Below are 18307 nucleotides of genomic sequence, written 5' to 3'. Positions count from 1 at the left end.
TGGCCACACTGGGAAAGGGGAAGAGGATGACGCTGCTGTGACACAGAGGGGCTTCCCTTTTCAGGGCACGCAGAGGTCAGTGTTTTGCTGCCTGTGGTTGGAGACCCCTCCCAGAACCGGAAAGCTGAGCACTCCCGCAGCCCAATGCCGGCCGAGCCTAGGGACTTCTGGTCAGCCCTCAGCCCCCCATTGGACTGGCTAGAGCCTCCTGTGTTTGTGTTGTGGCTGTGACTGTGAGCCCACTGTTGGGTAGGGACCGTCTCCATGTGTTGCCAACTTGTACTTCCCAAGCGCTTAGTACAGTGCTCTGCACACAGTAAGCGCTCAATAAATACGATTGATTGATTGTGGCAGCAGAAGCAGGGCACAGTGCAAGCATGCCCCTGCCCCAGGACCCCCACCTAGCTTCTGTCTCCATGGAGAAAGGGTCTAAGCCTTTCGGGCACAGCTGGCTGGAAGCTAGCAAGAGCGATACCGCAGCCTCGGAGCCACGGGAAAACTGAGGCGATGGAAACATTCTCCCTTGTACAACCCCGGGCCCAGCTGCCTGGAGACACCATTTAATGCCGCTTCCGGCCGCCCAGCTAACAACTCCGCGCTTAGGCGGGGCGATGCCAGGACTGCAGCAGGGAAACGCACACCGGCAGGCATCGGCTGCCACGGGAAGTCGCTGCCGTCTTCAATGTCCACCTGGCATAACGCCTGGCGTGGTTCTTCGGCGGGAAATCTCGGCCACGGTGCCTCAGAAAGCAGGACCGGGACTAGAACCCGGGCCTTCTTGTTCCCCACCCTGGGCTCCTTTCACTGAACCAACTGCAGGCACAGAGATCAGGACAGAGGGCATCCCGCCAGTCCACAACCAAGGTGCGCCTTCACCCCAAAATTCTGCACGGGCTGCTGACGGGTGCTTCCAAAGAATGGACTAAAACTGGAGAAGGTACAGGGGAAACCCCGACGGGAAGGGCCGTGGGGCAGCTTCCACTTGAGGACCGACTGAAAAATCAATCACTAATAATAATCATGGTATTTGTTAAGCGCTTACTACGCGCCAGGCATTGTACTAAATGCTGGGGTGAATACAAGCAAATCGAGTTGGACACAGTCCCTGTCCCTCGTGGGGCTCACAGTCTCAATTCCCATTTTGCAAATGAGGGAACTGAGGCCCAGAGAAGTGAAGTGACTTGCCCAAGGTCGCACAGCAGACGAGTGCCGGAGCTGGGATTAGGACCCACGACCGTGTGCTCTACTCATTACGCCGTGCTACTTCTCACTACTCTAACAGCCTGCTGGATACGAGAAAGAGAAGTGGCGGGGAGGGAGGGAGAGACAGACAGACAGTGGAAGTAGAGGACAGCTGCCCTCAAAGAGCTTAGGTTTGAGCTCTTGGCTCTGGAAAGATGAAGAGTGACGTGGGCAGACTGGGAAAACACTAGGACCAAGGAATCGTCCCGCCACCAAAAATCCAGGGTGGCAGATTCAAACACTTCCGCAGCCAGCGGCAGGGTGGAGGTGGGTGGGCGGGCAGGCATGTGGGCTTTGCCCCAGTAAGAGGAAGTTGTGCCAACCACAGACACCAAAAGGTGCCAGACAGGTTTGGATAAAGTGAGGGAACTGAAGGGCGGCCCAAGGCGGGGGAGGCGTCGACTAGTCGAGCCCCGATCAGGAGGGCGGCGTCCATCAGAGCAACTGGCATGCTGTGCCTCTCAGCCCCCGGGGCCGTGGTCGAGACGGGGCCCGGGGTCGAGCAGATGGCCGGTCCGACCCTATGAGGCCCACGGAAAACCCTGAGGGTCCTGCCTTCCCGGGGGCTCCAGATCCTCAAAGTCGGCTGGAAAATCCAGGGGAGCCCCGCCTTCAGACGGTGTGAGAGGCAAGGACGAGCAGGAGACGGCTGGGTCACGGCATCACCAGACTGAGCCCCCCTTTTTCCTCTTCTCCTCCCCACCCCCCCTCCCCACAGTTCCTGTATGTTTGTACAGATTAATCTATTTACTTTACTTGTACATATTTACTATTCTATTTATTTTGTTAATGATGTGCATTTAGCTTTAATTCTATTTACTCTGACTACGACACCTGTCCACGTTTTGTTTTGTTGTCCGTCTCCCCCTTCTAGACCTTGAGCCCGTTGTTGGGTAGGGACCGTCTCTATATGTCGCCGACTTGTACTTCCCAAGTGCTTAGTACAGTGCTCTGCACACAGTAAGCGCTCAATAAATACGACTGAAGGAATGAATGAATCCCCAACGGCCACTCACATCTCCCGCCTCAGAAAGCCAAGGGCACAGCACGGCACCATGAGGGCCTTCTCCAAACACCCTGCTGAGCTCCCGGGGGTGTGGCCTAAAATAACAATTGGGGCATTTGTTAAGCATTTACTATGTAATAATAATAATGATAGCATTTATTAAGCACTTACTATGAACAAATAACTGGCATAGGACAGGGACTGTCCAATTTCATAACCTGGCAACTACCCAGTGTTTGGCATATAGTAAATACTTAAAACATGTTATTTCAATTATTGTTTAATAAACTTCCTGCCTTAGGATTCCACCATTTCTTTCCCACTTCCCTCTGACCATCACAGGAACATACACTTTCTGGCAGTTGAAGTTACTGAGGAGAAATGTAGTCTGGCACAGACTGGGAGTCAGGAGATCTGGGTTCTAATTCCAACTCCATCCCTTCCCTGCAGTGTGACCTTGGGCAATTCACCTAACTTCTCTGTGCCCTCGGTTTCCCCATCTGTAAAATGGGATGAAAAACCCGCTCCCCTCCCCTGTAGATTGTGAGCCTCGTTTGAGACAGGGACCTGTCAAGCACTGTTCTAAGCGCTGAGGTAGACTTAATATAATCAGGTCCCACAAGGGGCTCGCAGCCTATAAAAGGCATTGAAACCCCTTTGTACAGATGAGGAAACTGAGGCACAGAGAATAATAAATAAAAATAATAATCATGCTATTTGTTAAGCGCTTACTACCTGCCAAGCACTATTCTAAGTGCTGGGGGAGATTCAAGGTCATCAGGTTGTCCCACGTGGGGCTCACAGTCTTAATCCCCGTTTTTACAGATGAGGTAACTGAGGCACAGAGAAGTCAAGTGACTTGCCCATGGTCACATAAGTGACAGAACTGAGATTAGAACCCGGATCCTGATTCCCAGACCCGAGCTCTTTCAACTAGACCACACTGCTTCTCTAGAAGCCACCACTCCCGCTTCCTTGAAGTATGGGAGATACTGACCAAGCGCCCAGTGGACGCTACACACTATATTAGAGAAGCAGCGTGGCTCAGTGGAAAGAGCCCGGGCTTTGGAGTCAGAGGCCATGGGTTCAAATCCCACCTCCGCCACTTGTCAGCTGGGTGACTTTGGGCAAGTCACTTCACTTCTCTGCGCATCTGTAAAATGGGGATGAAGCCTGTGTGCCCCCCGTGGGACAACCTGGTCACCTTGTAACCTCCCCAGCCCTTAGAACAGTGCTTTGCACATAGTAAGCGCTTAATAAATGCCATCATCATTATCATTATTACTACTATTATTATTACTAATTATTATTATTATTACTATTATTATTACTATTACACCCCGCCAAGAGCCCCACTGAGGAAGCTGCCGCTCCACCTCCTGAGGAACGCCCAGCTGGCTGACGGCGCCAGAGGCCCGCGGCCCGGGAAAGGAGGGGCCGTGAGCCGCCCCCGGGCGCCCTGGCCCCTTGGCTGTGGGGGGATGAGTAGGGGTCAAAGGGCCGCTTGGGCCTCGGGCTCTTTCGGGCACAGCCTTCCCACCCACCGCCTCTCCTGCCTTGCCCCACCGTCTGCTGGTTTGGGTGAGAGAGAAAAGGGTGATGGAAGAGCTGCCCCATCGGAGGCAGTGGTAGGCGCTCAATAAATAGGATTGACTGACTGGCAGGAAGGGCCCGGTTTGGCCTTGCCACTCCAGCCAGCCCTCCCTATGAGGGGGCCACCAGCTGACCCCGCTAGACTCGTGGTGGGCAGGGAACGTGTCTACTAATTCCGCTGTATTCTACTTTCCCAAGCTCTTAGAACCGTGGTCTGCGCACGGTGAGCGTTCAGTAAAGACCGCCGACTGCCTGGTTGATTGCTCTCCCCCCAGTCCAGCTGATTCCTCCCAGCTCTGGAGAGGAGCAAGAGTGATGGGGGTCACCAGAGAGCTCAGGTCTCTGGCCAGGCCACCCATACCCTCCCTACCTGTCGGGTCTGTGAGACTTCTCTTCTTGGACCTAATAATAATAACAATTGCGGGATCTGTTGAGTGCTTACCGTGGGCCGGGCACCTGTACTAAGCGCTGGGATGGATTCAAACAAATCAGGTTGGATGCACTCCCTGTCCCACGTGGGGCTCACAGTCTCAAACCCCGTTGGTCAGATGAGGTCACTGGGGCCCAGAGAAGTGAAGGGACTTGTCCACGGTCCCACAGCAGACAAGTGGCGGAGCCTGGATTCAAACTCATAACCCAGACAAGGTCCCTCTTGTTCAGTGTGTCCCATCCCGGCCACCGCTGCTACACTTGACCGCAATCTATCTGTGGGCAGAGACAGTTCCTCCCAACTCTGCCGTCCTATACTCTCCCAAGTGCTCCAGTGCTCTGCCCGCAGTAAGCGCTCAGGAAGTACCACCGATAGAGAAAACATGCCCTATATTAGCTCGCTGGCTGGGGCAAGAAGCTGACACTGTCCTGGATCAACCAGGTGCTGTTGAAACTTCTCTGTCCTTCCCCTCCCCTGGCCTGGATCGCCTTCCCTCTTCATCTCCAACAGATGATGATTCTCCCCACCTTCAGAGCTTTACCGAAGGCACATCTCCTCCAAGAGGTCTCCCTCATTCCCCACTTCCGTGTCACCCATGCACTTAAATCCACCCTTTTATTCATCCTTTCTCAGCCACACAGCCCTTATGTACATTCCTTTACGTATTTATGTTGCCGTCTGTATCCCTCCCTGGACTATAAGCTCGTTGTAAGCAGGGACAGAGACCACCACTGTTGTATTGCACTCTTCCAAACACTTAGTACCCCTCTTCATCCCCCCCCATCTTACCTCCTTCCCCACAGCACCTGTATATATGTATATATGTTTGTACATATTTATTACTCTATTTATTTATTTTGCTTGTACATATCTATTCTATTTTATTTTGTTATTATGTTTGGTTTTGTTCTCTGTCTCCCCCTTTTAGACTGTGAGCCCACTGCTGGGTAGGGACTGTCTCTATATGTTGCCAATTTTGTACTTCCCAAGCTCTTAGTACAGTGCCCTGCACACAGTAAGCGCTCAATAAATACGATTGATGATTGATGATAGTACAGTGCACTGTACAAAGCAGTAAAGCCCTCAATAAATACCACCGACTGACTGGATCTGAGAGCCGCTGGGGCTGCCGGGCCGGCTCTCCCCAGGGAGCACGTCCTCTCCGGACCAGAGGGTCCATCTGGCCACCCCGCTGCCCGGGACCGCTCTTCCTCCTCCCAGCCAGCGTCCGGGAGGGGATGCAGCTGTCCGCTCGGATCGCCCACCTCCGTCAGCGGCTCCTCGCCCGCCCTGCAGACCTACAACGGGAATTCAAACTCCGGTCTCGGAACTGGGAGGGCTCCGTGCCTCAGTTCCCTCATCTGTAAAACGGGAATTAAGAATCTGTCCTCCCTCACACGGAATACCAAGCAGTATAGGCTCCGTATCTGATCATCTCACGTCTTCTCCAGCGCTTGGCACACAGCGAGTACTTACCAATCGCCGTCATTACTATCATCACTGTTAGGCCTGGCGGCCAGGATAAGGGTGCCGATGCCGGGAGTGACCCAGAAGTGGCCGTCCCGGCCGGCTAGGGGAGCTGGTGCCGGCACCCCCTTCTTGTGGTCCTTGGCTACTTTGCCGTCGCCATTCGGCTGGAACAAGAACGGACTGCTTGGCCTCCTAAGAGCCAATCTTTAGGGGTGGGAAGAGGACTGGAGCGTAAGAGTCCCAACGTTGAGCTCTGCCCAGCAGGCTCTGAAGTCTGGCGGGAGCCCCAGGGTGGGGACATCCGCAGGGGAACAGAGGCCTCACCCCCACAGCTGGGAGGGTGGGAGGACCAGAGAAGAGATGTGGGGCGGATGGGGCCCCGAACGGAGCCGCATTTTCCAGCCTCATCCACCCCGTCTGCCCGGGCAGGGTGCCAGCCCCTGTGCCCGGTCGAGGCCCAAAGGGGAAAGGAGATCAAGGTGCGCTGGAGGAGGAAGGAAGGAGAACCCAGTACCCAGTCTCTCCACTTCACTGCCCCTTATGCCCGTCGAGTGGCTGCTACACGTGGGGCGCCATGCCAGGCACGGTTGGCCCCTGAGCCCACCCACCCCTGGATGGTTTTTGAGAAAGCCGCTCATCCAGCCTGGCCTGCGGGGAGATCGCACGGGGACCGTGGGCGGAGAGGGATGCTGAGCAGCAGCCAGTCACGGGAAGGCTGGCAGGGATCACTATGGGACCCTGGAAACCAGGAAAGGGAAGAAGAGGGCAGAATGGCTGGGTATTAGAACCACTCCCTTTGCGGTGGGCAGCATGGGGACTCTGCCAGCGTGGCTCGGTGGAAAGAGCACGGGCTTTGAAGAGGTCATGGGTTCGAATCCCGACTCTGCCACGTCTGCTGTGTGACCTTGGGCAAGTCACTTAACTTCTCTGAGCCTCAGTTACCTCATCTGTAAAATGGGGATTAAGACTGTGAGCCGCACGTGGGACAACTTGATCACCCTGCATCCCCCCAGCGCTTAGAACAGTGCTTTGCACATAGTAAGCGCTTAACAAATGCCATTATTATTATTATCTGCCTGAGCCAACTGTGCCAGCAGGTCGACTGGCCCCATCCGCTAGGCTCCTCCAAGCCCAGTGGAGACGGGTCCTATCCTGCCAGTGCCTTCCTGGGCAGCCGGGACAATGCCATGCTGCCAAGTGGCCACCACTCTACCCGGAGTGATCAGTGCTGGGATTCGGAGCTTGGTGGATTGGGGCCACAGAGTGCCCACAGATCCATGAGCCCGTTGTTGGGTAGGGACCGTCTATATGTTGCCAACTTGTACTTCCCAAGCGCTTAGTACAGTGCTCTGCACACAGTAGGCGCTCAATAAATACGATTGAATGAATGAATGAATACCATGCCAGGGACCATCTCCCGCCGTTAGTGCGGACAACGAGGGTCGGTGTCCCCACGCCACTGGCACCAGTATTTTGCCGGAAGGGACTGTGCAATGCCCTCCTCAAGTCCCGGTGGGCGGGATGCCCTCGGTCCGTCCTCCAGGGCTGACTCTAGGCACTTCATTCATTCATTCAATTGTATTTATTGAGCGCTTATTGTGCGCAGTCCCTTGCCACAGCTCTGCTTCCGTCTACACTCTCCCTGTCATGTCCGTGAGCTTTCTCCTCCTGAACCTAGACGGGGTCCCCCTTGTACAGTCTGTCCCATTCCGGGTCATCATCATCATCATCAATCGTATTTATTGAGGGCTTACTATGTGCAGAGCACTGTACTAAGCGCTTGGGAAGTACAAATTGGCAACAAATGGGTCACCATTGCCACACTCAAACGACTATAAGCTCATTGTGGACGGGGATCGTGTCTCCCAAACTCTAATGCATTGTTCTCTTCCGAGCGCTCAGTAGTGGGCAGGCGCCGCCAGGGGAGAAGCAGCCTGGCTCAGTGGAAAGAGCACGGGCTTTGGAGTCAGAGGTCATGGGTTCGAATTCTGGGTCTGCCACTTGTCAGCTGTGTGGCTTTGGGCAAGTCACTTCACTTCTCTGTGCCTCAGTTACCTCATCTGTAAAATGGGGATTAAGACTGTGAGCCCCCCATGGGACAACCTGATCACCTTGTAACCTCCCCAGCGCTTAGAACAGTGCTTTGCACATAGTAAGTGCTTAATAAATGCCATTAAAAAAAAAAAATAAATACAGTGCTCTGCACAAAATAAGCACTCAATAAATGTCACCGATTGAGAAAATACCTTTGTGTTTGCTCCCCAAGGGTCCTCGACTACTTCTGCTAGCGGTATTCATCCTGTTGGGATGGTCAGATTTCTGGTTGGATTATTTTAGGTCTGCCACTTTAGACTCCCCGTCGGGCCATTTTGGCGACTGGGGCAGCAAATGTAGCATTCCACCCCAGTGCTGCAAGGGAGGGGATGTGTTTGACTACACGGGTCTTTTTGCACTGGTTTTGATTTTATTTTTCCCCTTCATCTGGCCTACCTGATTTGGGGGAAATGTCTGGAATGTCCCAGCCATCTCATCTCCTCTCCCTATCCCAGGCCGGAAAGCCGAGCGCCAGCCGGACAACCGATCCGGCTGCACTGTCGACCCCAGCCGCCCGGCATTCGGTCAGGATGCCGGGGGTGGAAGGCTCGCCATCGTCCGCATTCAGCCGTGGGCACCTCCAGGGTAATCCAGGGTGAAAGCACCGCTGCCTGGCTGCCTGGGGGCTGAGGGGCAACTGGGGTCTCACTTTGCTAGACGGCTCCGGCGGGGATTGACTGGACTTTTGCGGGGGAGGGCATCCCTGGGGGTTAGAGCTTCTTGCCGAGAACCGGGTCGCCCCTTTTCTCCTTTAGTACCCCAGCTAAACAAAGACCCCCGCCCCCTTGGGGGACTCCAGCCTCCACGATAGCAGGCCTGTACGGCAGCCTGAACCGATCCCCGTTCCGTGTACAAAGTCTTCATTGGCTGTCCTGGGAGGAGTGGCGTTTGCCTGCCCAACAGGGCAATGCCCTGGGCGAGCCCAGCGAAACTTCGGTCACCCCGTCCGGAAGCCCAAGGAGAAGACAGAATCACGAACCCCTCCCTCCTTTCACAACTTAAGGGGGCTCTTTCAATCCCCGATACTGACGGGGCCTCTTCGGCTGGCTCCACTTAGAAAAGGCAATCGTTCATAGCGGGCCTCTCTTACTTGGATGGCAAAGTCAGGCGACAAGAGATGACACTAGCGCTGTCATTCACCTGTCACCATTCAGGGAGTTAAGCAGTTCGGCCCGTGATAAACCCTTCGGAGCAAGGCGGGACCTTGAAAACAAAGACCCAAGTGATTACTCTATTTATTTATTTTACTTGTACATATCTATTCTATTTTATTTTGTTAATATGTTTTGTTTCGTTCTCTGTCTCCCCCTTCTAGACTGTGAGCCCGCTGTTGGGTAGGGACCGTCTCTATATGTTGCCAACTTGTACTTCCCAAGCGCTTAGTGCAGTGCTCTGCACACAGTAAAGCGCTCAATAAATACGATTGATTAATTGATTGATACGAAGCTTCCGGGCTATGTCTTGCCAGCCCCTGCTGCTCACGCTCCCCGCCGCTCCCCTTCAGAACCCGGAGGGGTCCGCCCGGTCATAGCCCCTTCAGCCCCGTGTTCCCCGGCCCCGACCACTCCATTTCTCCTCCTTGCAAAAAGCAGGTCCTTAAAGGTAACTCAACCAGGAGCGGGGCGCTCCTCAGGGAGACGCCGGCTCTTCAGCGGTGGGTTTGAAATCAGCCGGGGAGGTGGGGCTGCCTGCCCTTCAGCAAGGGCTCTCGTGCTGTGATTTGCCCAGGGCACCCGAGTGCCACCGGGAAATGATGCCACGCCAGTCGGAAGACCATGGCAACAATTTGCCTGGGGGCCCCAAAATGTCACGGATGAAGCTTTCCGTCCAGCAAAGAACTCGGACCCCAGAACGTCAGCCTACGGCGGCTGGGCCGGGATCTCAGCGGCAGTCCTCACCTCCGCCCAGACAAGAGGGCCGAGAAGCAGCACGGCCTAGTGGATACGGCCCGCGCCTGGGAGTCCAAAAGTCCTGGGTTCTAGCCTCGGCTCTGCCACCTGCCCGCTGTGTGGCCTCGGGCAAGTCACTTCATTTCCCCGGGCCTCAGTTACCTCATCTGTAAAATGGGGATTAAGAGCGCGAGCCCCATGTGGGACATGGCTGTGTCCAACCTGATCAGCTTGTATCTACCCCAGCGCTTAGAACGGGGTCTGACACAAAGTAAGTGCTTAAATACCATTATGAGAAAAGGAAAAGATGTTCCGATGGTTGAGGAAGGTGTACGTTCCATCCCTGCCACTCCCGAACTGAGGCCAGGGGACTCGCTTCTGAACTAGGTCTCCTGGGTTTTAGTTCCTTTTGGAAAGGCACCTCACGATGATGATGATAATGGTATTTTTTAAGTGCTTACTATGTGCAAAGCACTGTTCTAAGCACTGGACATATGCCAATGGCTGCTGAGAAGAATTGGCATCGGGGGAGCCACTGGGGCCGAGGGGCCCGGGTGAGCGGCAAGATCGGAATATTGAAAATAGCTTTCTGCCATTTAAACCACGCGAACGGCTCTGTGGTGATCGCCTAGATGTTTCTGGGAGGGGCAGGCTTGAGTTGAGCACTACTTCTTACAACGAGATGGAGGGCTGGGACATTCCAAACATTTCCCCCAAATCATGTAAGCCATATGAAGGGGAAAAATAAAATTAAAACAAGTGAAAAAAGACCAGTGTAGTCGAAAACATCCCCTCCCTTGCAGCCGTGGGGTGGAATGCTACATTTGTTGCCCCAGTCGCCACAATGGCCCGACAGGGAGTCTAAAGTGGCAGACCTAAAATAATCCAACCAGAAATCTGAGTGTCGCAACAGGATGACTACCGCTAGCAGAAGTAGTCGAGGACCCTTGGGGAGCAAACACAAAGGTGTTTTCTCAATCGGTGACATTTATTGAGTGCTTATTTTGTGCAGAGCACTGTACTGAGTGCTCGGGAAAGAACAATGCATCAGTTTGGGAGACACGATCCCCGTCCCCAATGAGCTTATAGTCGTTTGAGTGTGGCAATGGTGACCCACGATGGGACAGACCATACAAGGGGGACCCCCGTCTAGGTTCAGGAGGAGAAAGCTCACAGACATGACAGGTAGGGAGAGTGTAGACGGAAGCAGAGCTGTGGCAAGGGACTTTGGGCGCCCACTTGTTCTACATTACAGAGACGCGGCCGGGCTTGCGGTCTGCTGGCCATCCCGGCCTCCGCCACCCGGTTTGCTTGTAGCATCCTTCCCAGCCCGTTCTGCAACGGAAGTTGCCGTCCTCCCCCCAACTGTCAGGGTTTCCCTACTCGTATCTTCTCGGGCCCGTCCTTCCTAGGGAGGGGCCACCAGCCCCCTGTGCAGAAATCCGGGATGAGGGCCCACCCTGGTCATGAAGTGGCAGGAGGCCCTCCGGTCTAGTCTGTGTCCTGAGGGTTGGTCCAACGGGAGGAGCCCAGGGCGGGGAACCGGCACCTGGGTCCTAATCTTGGTTCTGCCCGTGGGGGCCCTGCCACCAGTGGCTAAGGTTTCCCACGGAAGGACAGCCCCCCCGGGGACGTTCTGCGGGCCCCGTCCGGAAAAATAACCAGCTAACGTGGACAATGAAGACCGCCTCCGGCCGGATCACAGCTCCACAATGCGGCCCTGGTCACCCCGGCCCAATGAGTCCTGAAAGTAAAACCCTTTCTCGAGCACTGCCCGGGAAGAGAAGTCATGGGAACAAGAGTGCGAGGGGTGCCACCCCAGCCTCGGTCTCTGGAATCAATAACCACCCCCACCACCCCTCCCGGGCTTGGCCGTCATTGCCGATGGGAAGCCCCGCCACTGCTACTCTCACGGTTCATCTGGTCACGTGGCAGTGCCGGCCACTTAGTCGCCAATGGAAGAAAACCCGCAGAAGCACTAAAATGGTTTGTCGGAGACACCCAGAGAGAAGTTAAAATTACAGTCATTCATTCCACTCCACTCTCAAGGCCGGATAATCATTCATTCATATTTATTGAGCACTTACTGTATGCAGGGCACTGTACTAAGCGCTTGGGAAGTATTATTCGGCAACAGACGGAGACAATCGCTACCCAACTACGGGCTCACAGTCTAGAAGGGGGAGATAATGAACAGGCTCCTCGGGAGAGTCGCAATTCCCTAAGGCCCCCAAGGTGCTATCTCGAGAACCACCTTCCTTTCTCACCCATCGAATCCACCCCTCCAGAAACTGAAGTAAACCCGAACTTGGTCGTCAGAATCCATTGAGCAGAAATGGAAATTTTTCAGCCAAGAGAACATTAAGAATAGATTTCCCCCTTCACCAGGCCTTGGTGGGCACTGGGGGTTCGTCAATGCTGTTGGAAGACCTGTTGCTTATCATGGCTCTTCTCAAATTTTAATGGAGCGGACTAAGACATCAAGAGGTCTCTGCACGATCAAGTGCAGCCGGGCTACAGCTTTCTAAATTTACCTCCACTCCACTAGCTAGCGGTGGGAGCACGAAGACAACCTTTCAAACCTAGGATTTAGTCTTCGAGCTTGTAAAGGGCACAGAAGATAAACAGTACGGGATGTGACCGCTTGCATTAGACGCCACCATTAAAAAAAACTCCGTATCTAACAGAAGTTCCCTTTTAAACAAAAATTAATTCGATCAATTGTATTTATTGAGCGCTTACTGTGTGCAGAGCACTGTACTAAGCGCTTGGGAAGTACAAGTTGGCAACATATAGAGACGGTCCCTACCCAACAGCGGGCTCACAGTCTAGAAGATTGGTAGCTTTGACCTAAAAGGACCCCTTTATCTAAGAACATTGTGTAAAATGTGCAGCCGCTTAAAGTCGGTGTACCAAGGCAGAACAATTGTAAGCTTATATGTCTCAAAACTTTATTTGGAGCCTCGATATTTTCCATTGAAGTTTCTGGGACCAGAAAGTGTTTATTACCTTCTAAAAATAGGCACAATGAGCCACTATATTTACATATGGCTTCTGGAAAGCAGGACTGTCATAATGAATGCATCCTTTTGGTTCTTCAAAGCCCCCGATACCAAGATCCACCCAAAGGATGGCTCTGCTTTCAGAAACCTGATCAAGAGATCACTTATTATGTGCCAAGCACTGTACTTATCACCGGGGCACATAAAGTTAAGTGGGTTGGACACAGTCCCCCTCCCACAGTCTTAATCCGCATTTTACAAATGATGTAACTGAGGCCCAGTAAAGTTAAGCGACTTGCCCAGGATCACACAAGTGATGGAGCCAGAATTAGAACCCAGGTTCCCCAACTCCCAGGCCCGGGCTCTTTCCACGAGGCCACGCTGCTTTTCGGCTGCAACGCTCAAGTCTCCAAAATGGTATCTACCTGTCAGTTATGACTTGTGACCCATCCCGGCATTCGAGCGTCATTCAAACGTTTGGAGAAGTCTGACTTCAGAGATCAGATGCGCTTCCCGGCCTGGTAAAACTCCAAGTCTTCCAGAACCGACGGCAAAAAGGGAAGCGAGGCAAACAGTTCGGGGGAATGCATTCTACAGGATGCTTGCGAGAAATAATCCAGGGAAGCATGTGCCCGGTTAGAAAGACGAACCTTGTTCTTAGCAAATGTGGGCGGCCTCAGTTACACCCCTCCCCCATAGAGACTGTTAAAAAGGAACCCGTGGCACTGAGGAGCAGCCGTGGGGGGGGGGAAACGGGGGGACCGAGAGGATCTTCTCTGTTGACTTCACAAAGCACTCTCAGATGATGTTATAAGACGTCCCAGTTCCGGAAGGGCAGGCGGCCTAGTTACCTAATAGGCCCAAAGGTGACATGTGACAGGAACGCAAAAGGGAAACAAGCTTTTCCCTCCTCTTAAATGGCCGTGCATCACAACTGCACCAAAAAGCAAACAGGATACACTTAACGCAGATGGCTAAACCCCCGCCCCCCCTCTGAAATTTTTTTTTAATATAACGAATCTTAATCAGGACTTCTGGGTCCAGACTCCCACCCTGCCACCGAGTCTTGTAGGCCACCGTGTTTTTGAAGCAACAACCGCTCCAATTTGTGCGCGCTGAGGATTGTAGGATTCTTCCCGAAATACTAGATGGCTGCTCTTGGCCTGCCCTTCCTTCTCCAGTTTACCTTCAGTTTTCCCAGACTGAGCCCCCTCCTTCCTCTCCCCCTCCCCCAGCCTTACCTCCTTCCCCTCCCCACAGCACCTGTATATATGTTTGTACGTACTGATTACTCTATTTTTTATTTGTACATATTTATTCTATTTATTTTATTTTGTTAATATGTTCTATTTTGTTGTCTGTCTCCCCCTTCTAGACCGTGAGCCCGCTGTTGGGTAGGGACCGTCTCTATATGTTGCCAACTTGGACTTCCCAAGTGCTTAGTACACAGTAAGCGCTCAGTAAATACGACTGAGCCTTACCTTGTGGCGTGTTTGGTGTCTAATCCCCAAGTCTTCCCCCACTGCTAGTTTACTAATTACCCAAAGGCTCAGGGACTCCCCAGCCTTGCCTGGGGAATGCCCAGCGTTGGTAATCTACACCCCCAAACTGAAAACAATCATTAGGGGCTGCTAAAAACTTTTAATTACTGAAAAAACAACAAAACTACCGGGAAAAGGTTTGTTTTTAACTGGCAGGGCGTGGCTTAGAGATCCATAAACATGGCTAGGGAAGGGAGGGCCTGGCTTGCCTTGGATGGTCAGAAATGCTTTCTTGAGGCTAAATCCCGAATTGTTGGTAAACTTCTAAGGGGGGAAAACATAAGAATACAAACGGCGAGAATTCGATATTTTGGCTTTGGACTGTAAGTTCGTTGCAGGCACGGAATGGGTTTACCAACCCTGTTTCAGTGTGTAACTCTTCCAAGCGCTTAGTGCAGTACCTGGCACACAGTAAGCGCTCCATAAATGCGATTGATTGAGGGCTGTTCTTCCCCTAGACCATCAGTTCGTTGTGAGCAGGGAATGCGTCAGCTCATTCATTCAATCGTATTTATGGCGTGCTTACTGCGTGCAAAGCACCGTACTAAGCGCTTGGGAAGTACAAATCGGCAACATATGGAGATGGTTCCTACCCAACAACAGGCTCACGGTCTGCTTATTATTCTACTGTACTCTCCCAAGCGCTTAGTACAGTGCTCGGCACATAATAAGCGCTTTACAAATGCGGCTGACAGAACTGTTTTTCCTCTAGACCGTAAGCTCGCTGTGAGCAGGGAATGTGTCTGCTTATTCACTCAATCGTACTGTGTGCAAAGCACTGTACTAAGCGCTTTGGGAAGTACAAATCGGCAACATATGGAGACGGTTCCTACCCAACAACAGGCTCACGGTCTGCTTATTATTCTACTGTGCTCTCCCAAGCGCTTAGTACAGTGCTCAGCACCCAATAAGCGCTTTATAAATGCAGGTGACAGAGCTGTTTTTCCTCTAGACCGTCAGCTCGTTGTGGGCAGGGAATGTGTGTGTCTGTTGTCCTTCTGTGGTGTCCCCAGGCGGTTAGGACAGTGCTGGGCACCCGGTAAGCCCTCAATATATACGACTGATTGATTAATTGATCGATTAATGGAGTTTAACAGTGGCGAGGCCGCGCCCCTGGGATCAACATGGCTGCAGCTCCTCCGGCCAACTAAAATGCGGCGGGTTTGGGAGGCCGGGGGAGTCCAGAGGGGAGTCCGGGGGAGTCCAGCATAGTCCCGGTGACCGGGCCTGGCTGCATCTTGGCCCAAACCAGCTGAAAACATCCACCGCGCCGAGGCCATGTTCGGAGTGGGGATGAATAATAACGATAATGGTGGTATTTGCTAAGCGCTCACTATGGGCCGGGCACTATAATAAGCGCTGGGGGAGATACAAAGTATCACGTGGGGCTCCCGGTCTTCACCCCCATTTTCCAGAGGAGGTCACTGAGGCCCAGAGAGGTGAGGCGGCTGGCCCAAGGTCACCCAGGGGGAGCCGGGATTCGAACCCACGACCTCGGGCTCCCAAGCCCGGGCCCTTTCCACTGAGTCACGCTGCTTCCCTAAATAATAATAATGGTACTTGTGAAGCGCTTCCTACGGGCCAAGCACTGTTCTGAGCGCTGGGGGAGCTACCAGGTGATCAGGTGGTCCCCCGTGGGGCTCCCAGTCTTCACCCCCATTTTACAGATGAGGAAACTGAGGCCCAGGGAAGTGACTTGCCCAAAGTCACCCGGCTGACAAGTGGAGGAGCCGGGATTAGAACCCACGACCTCTGACTGCCAAGCCCTGGATCTTTCCACTGAGCCCCTCCGCTTCTCTAAATGGTAATGAGCGGTTAATATGTACGAAGCACTGTCCTAAGCGCTGGGGGAGCTACAAGGTGATCAGGTGGTGGGGCTCCCAGCCTTCATCCCCATTTTACAGATGAGGAAACTGAGGCCCAGTGAAGTGACTTGCCCGAAGTCACCCAGCTGACAAGTGGAGGAGCCGGGATTAGAACCCATGACCTCTGACTCCCAAACCCGGGCTCTTCCCCCTGAGCCCCGCTGCTTCTCTAAATAGTAGTGAGCGCTTAATAGGTAGCAAGCACTGTTCTAAGCGCTGGGGGAGCCACCAGGTGATCAGGTGGTGGGGCTCCCAGCCTTCATCCCCATTTCACAGATGAGGAAACTGAGGCCAAGTGAAGTGACTTGCCCAGCTGACAAGTGGAGGAGCCGGGGTTAGAACCCACGACCTTTGACTCCCCAAACCAGGATCTTTCCACTGAGCCCCTCCGCTTCTCTAAAGAGCAGTGAGCGCTTAATAGGTAGCAAGCACTGTTCTAAGCGCTGGGGGAGCCACCAGGTGATCAGGCGGTGGGGCTCCCAGCCTTCATCCCCATTTCACAGGTGAGGAAACTGAGGCCCAGCGAAGTGACTTGCCCGGCCGACAAGTGGAGGAGCCGGGATTAGAACCCACGACCTCTGACTCTTCCCCCTGAGCCCCGCTGCTTCTCTAAATAGCAGTGAGCGCTTAATAGGTAGCAAGCACTGTTCTAAGCGCTGGGGGGGGGCCACCAGGTGATGGGGCTCCCGGCCTTCATCCCCATTTCACAGATGAGGAAACTGAGGCCCAGCGAAGTGACTTGCCCGGCCGACAAGTGGAGGAGCCGGGATTAGAACCCACGACCTCTGACTCTTCCCCCTGAGCCCCGCTGCTTCTCTAAATAGCAGTGAGCGCTTAATAGGTAGCAAGCACTGTTCTAAGCGCTGGGGGGGGGGGCCACCAGGTGATGGGGCTCCCGGCCTTCATCCCCATTTCACAGATGAGGAAACTGAGGCCCAGTGAAGTGACTTGCCCGGCCGACAAGTGGAGGAGCCGGGATTAGAACCCACGACCTCTGACTCTTCCCCCTGGGCCCCGCTGCTTCTCTAAATAGTAGTGAGCGCTTAATAGGTAGCAAGCACTGTTCTAAGCGCTGGGGGAGCCACCAGGTGATCAGGCGGTGGGGCTCCCAGCCTCCATCCCCATTTCACAGGTGAGGAAACTGAGGCCCAGTGAAGTGACTTGCCCGGCTGACAAGTGAAGGAGCCGGGATTAGAACCCACGACCTCTGACTCTTCCCACTGGGCCCCGCTGCTTCTCTAAATAGTAGTGAGCGCTTAATAGGTAGCAAGCACTGTTCTAAGCGCTGGGGGGGGGGGGGCCACCAGGTGATGGGGCTCCCGGCCTTCATCCCCATTTTCCGGGCGGGGTCAGGGAGGCCCGGAGAGGCTTACCCAAGGTGAGCCGGGGGCGGGATTGGAACCCACGACCTGCGCCTCCCCGGCGGGGAGGCTTCGAGGTCTCCCCGGTTTGGGGGGCGGGAGCCTCGTGGGGGGCCCCGGGCCCTGTTCCCCCCGCTACCTGAGGATGTTGTGCGCCTCCATGCTCCGGTTCTGGTTGCTGGAGCAGACCACGGCCACCCGCAGCGGCGACGAGGGCATGGCGGCGACGACGACGACGATGATGGCGGCGGCGGCTACTCCAGCCCCGCTCCCGGCCTGCCGGCCAGCCCTTCGCACCCCCAAAATGGCGGCCGCCGCGGCCCCTCCGACCCCGGTGACGTCACCGCACGCCACGGGGCGGGGCCACGCGCGCCGACGTCCCTGACGTACCCCCCGCGCCGCGACGTCCCCCCCTCCTCCCGGCGCCCGGAGGATGCCGGGAGACGGCCCACCTCCATCCGGGTCCTCCGACCCTCCCTTGGTCGCGCCCCCAAAGCTCTGGGTTCGAATTTGGCGGCCTCGCTTGGTTGAAATCGTAAGAAAAGAGGTAGCAACTGGGAGAGGCTGATAGGACAACGAGGCGAGGGATACAGTATGGAGAAGGAGGAGGCAGAGGAACAGACGCAATGTTTAGGCCCAAACAAGAGCATTTGGGATCATGTTGGTGCTGAAATAACTTTATATTTCCCCGAACTCAGATCTGGAATTTGTTTGCAGCTTCCCCCAAGAAGTCCATATGTACTACTCTATTTATTTTATTAATGATGTGCATATAGACTTTTAGACCGTGAGCCCACTGTTGGGTAGGGACCGT

General features: G+C 54.2%; 1 protein-coding gene across 1 annotated transcript in view; it reads right to left on the bottom strand.

Annotated features, from left to right (window-relative positions):
• Positions 1 to 17769, bottom strand: part of SSU72 (SSU72 homolog, RNA polymerase II CTD phosphatase) — a 50146-nt gene extending 32377 nt beyond the window's left edge. The window contains exon 1 of the mRNA XM_038746916.1: positions 17633 to 17769. Coding sequence (XP_038602844.1) covers positions 17633 to 17712 — 80 coding nt within the window. The 5' untranslated portion in view covers positions 17713 to 17769. The remainder of the gene's footprint in view (positions 1 to 17632) is intronic.
• Positions 17770 to 18307: the final 538 nt, after the last annotated feature.

Source organism: Tachyglossus aculeatus, chromosome 5 (assembly GCF_015852505.1).
Source record: "Tachyglossus aculeatus isolate mTacAcu1 chromosome 5, mTacAcu1.pri, whole genome shotgun sequence".
NCBI classification, from domain to species: domain Eukaryota; kingdom Metazoa; phylum Chordata; class Mammalia; order Monotremata; family Tachyglossidae; genus Tachyglossus; species Tachyglossus aculeatus.
The sequence above is the reverse complement of the archived record's forward strand: the minus strand, read 5'-3'. Positions and strand labels throughout refer to the sequence as shown.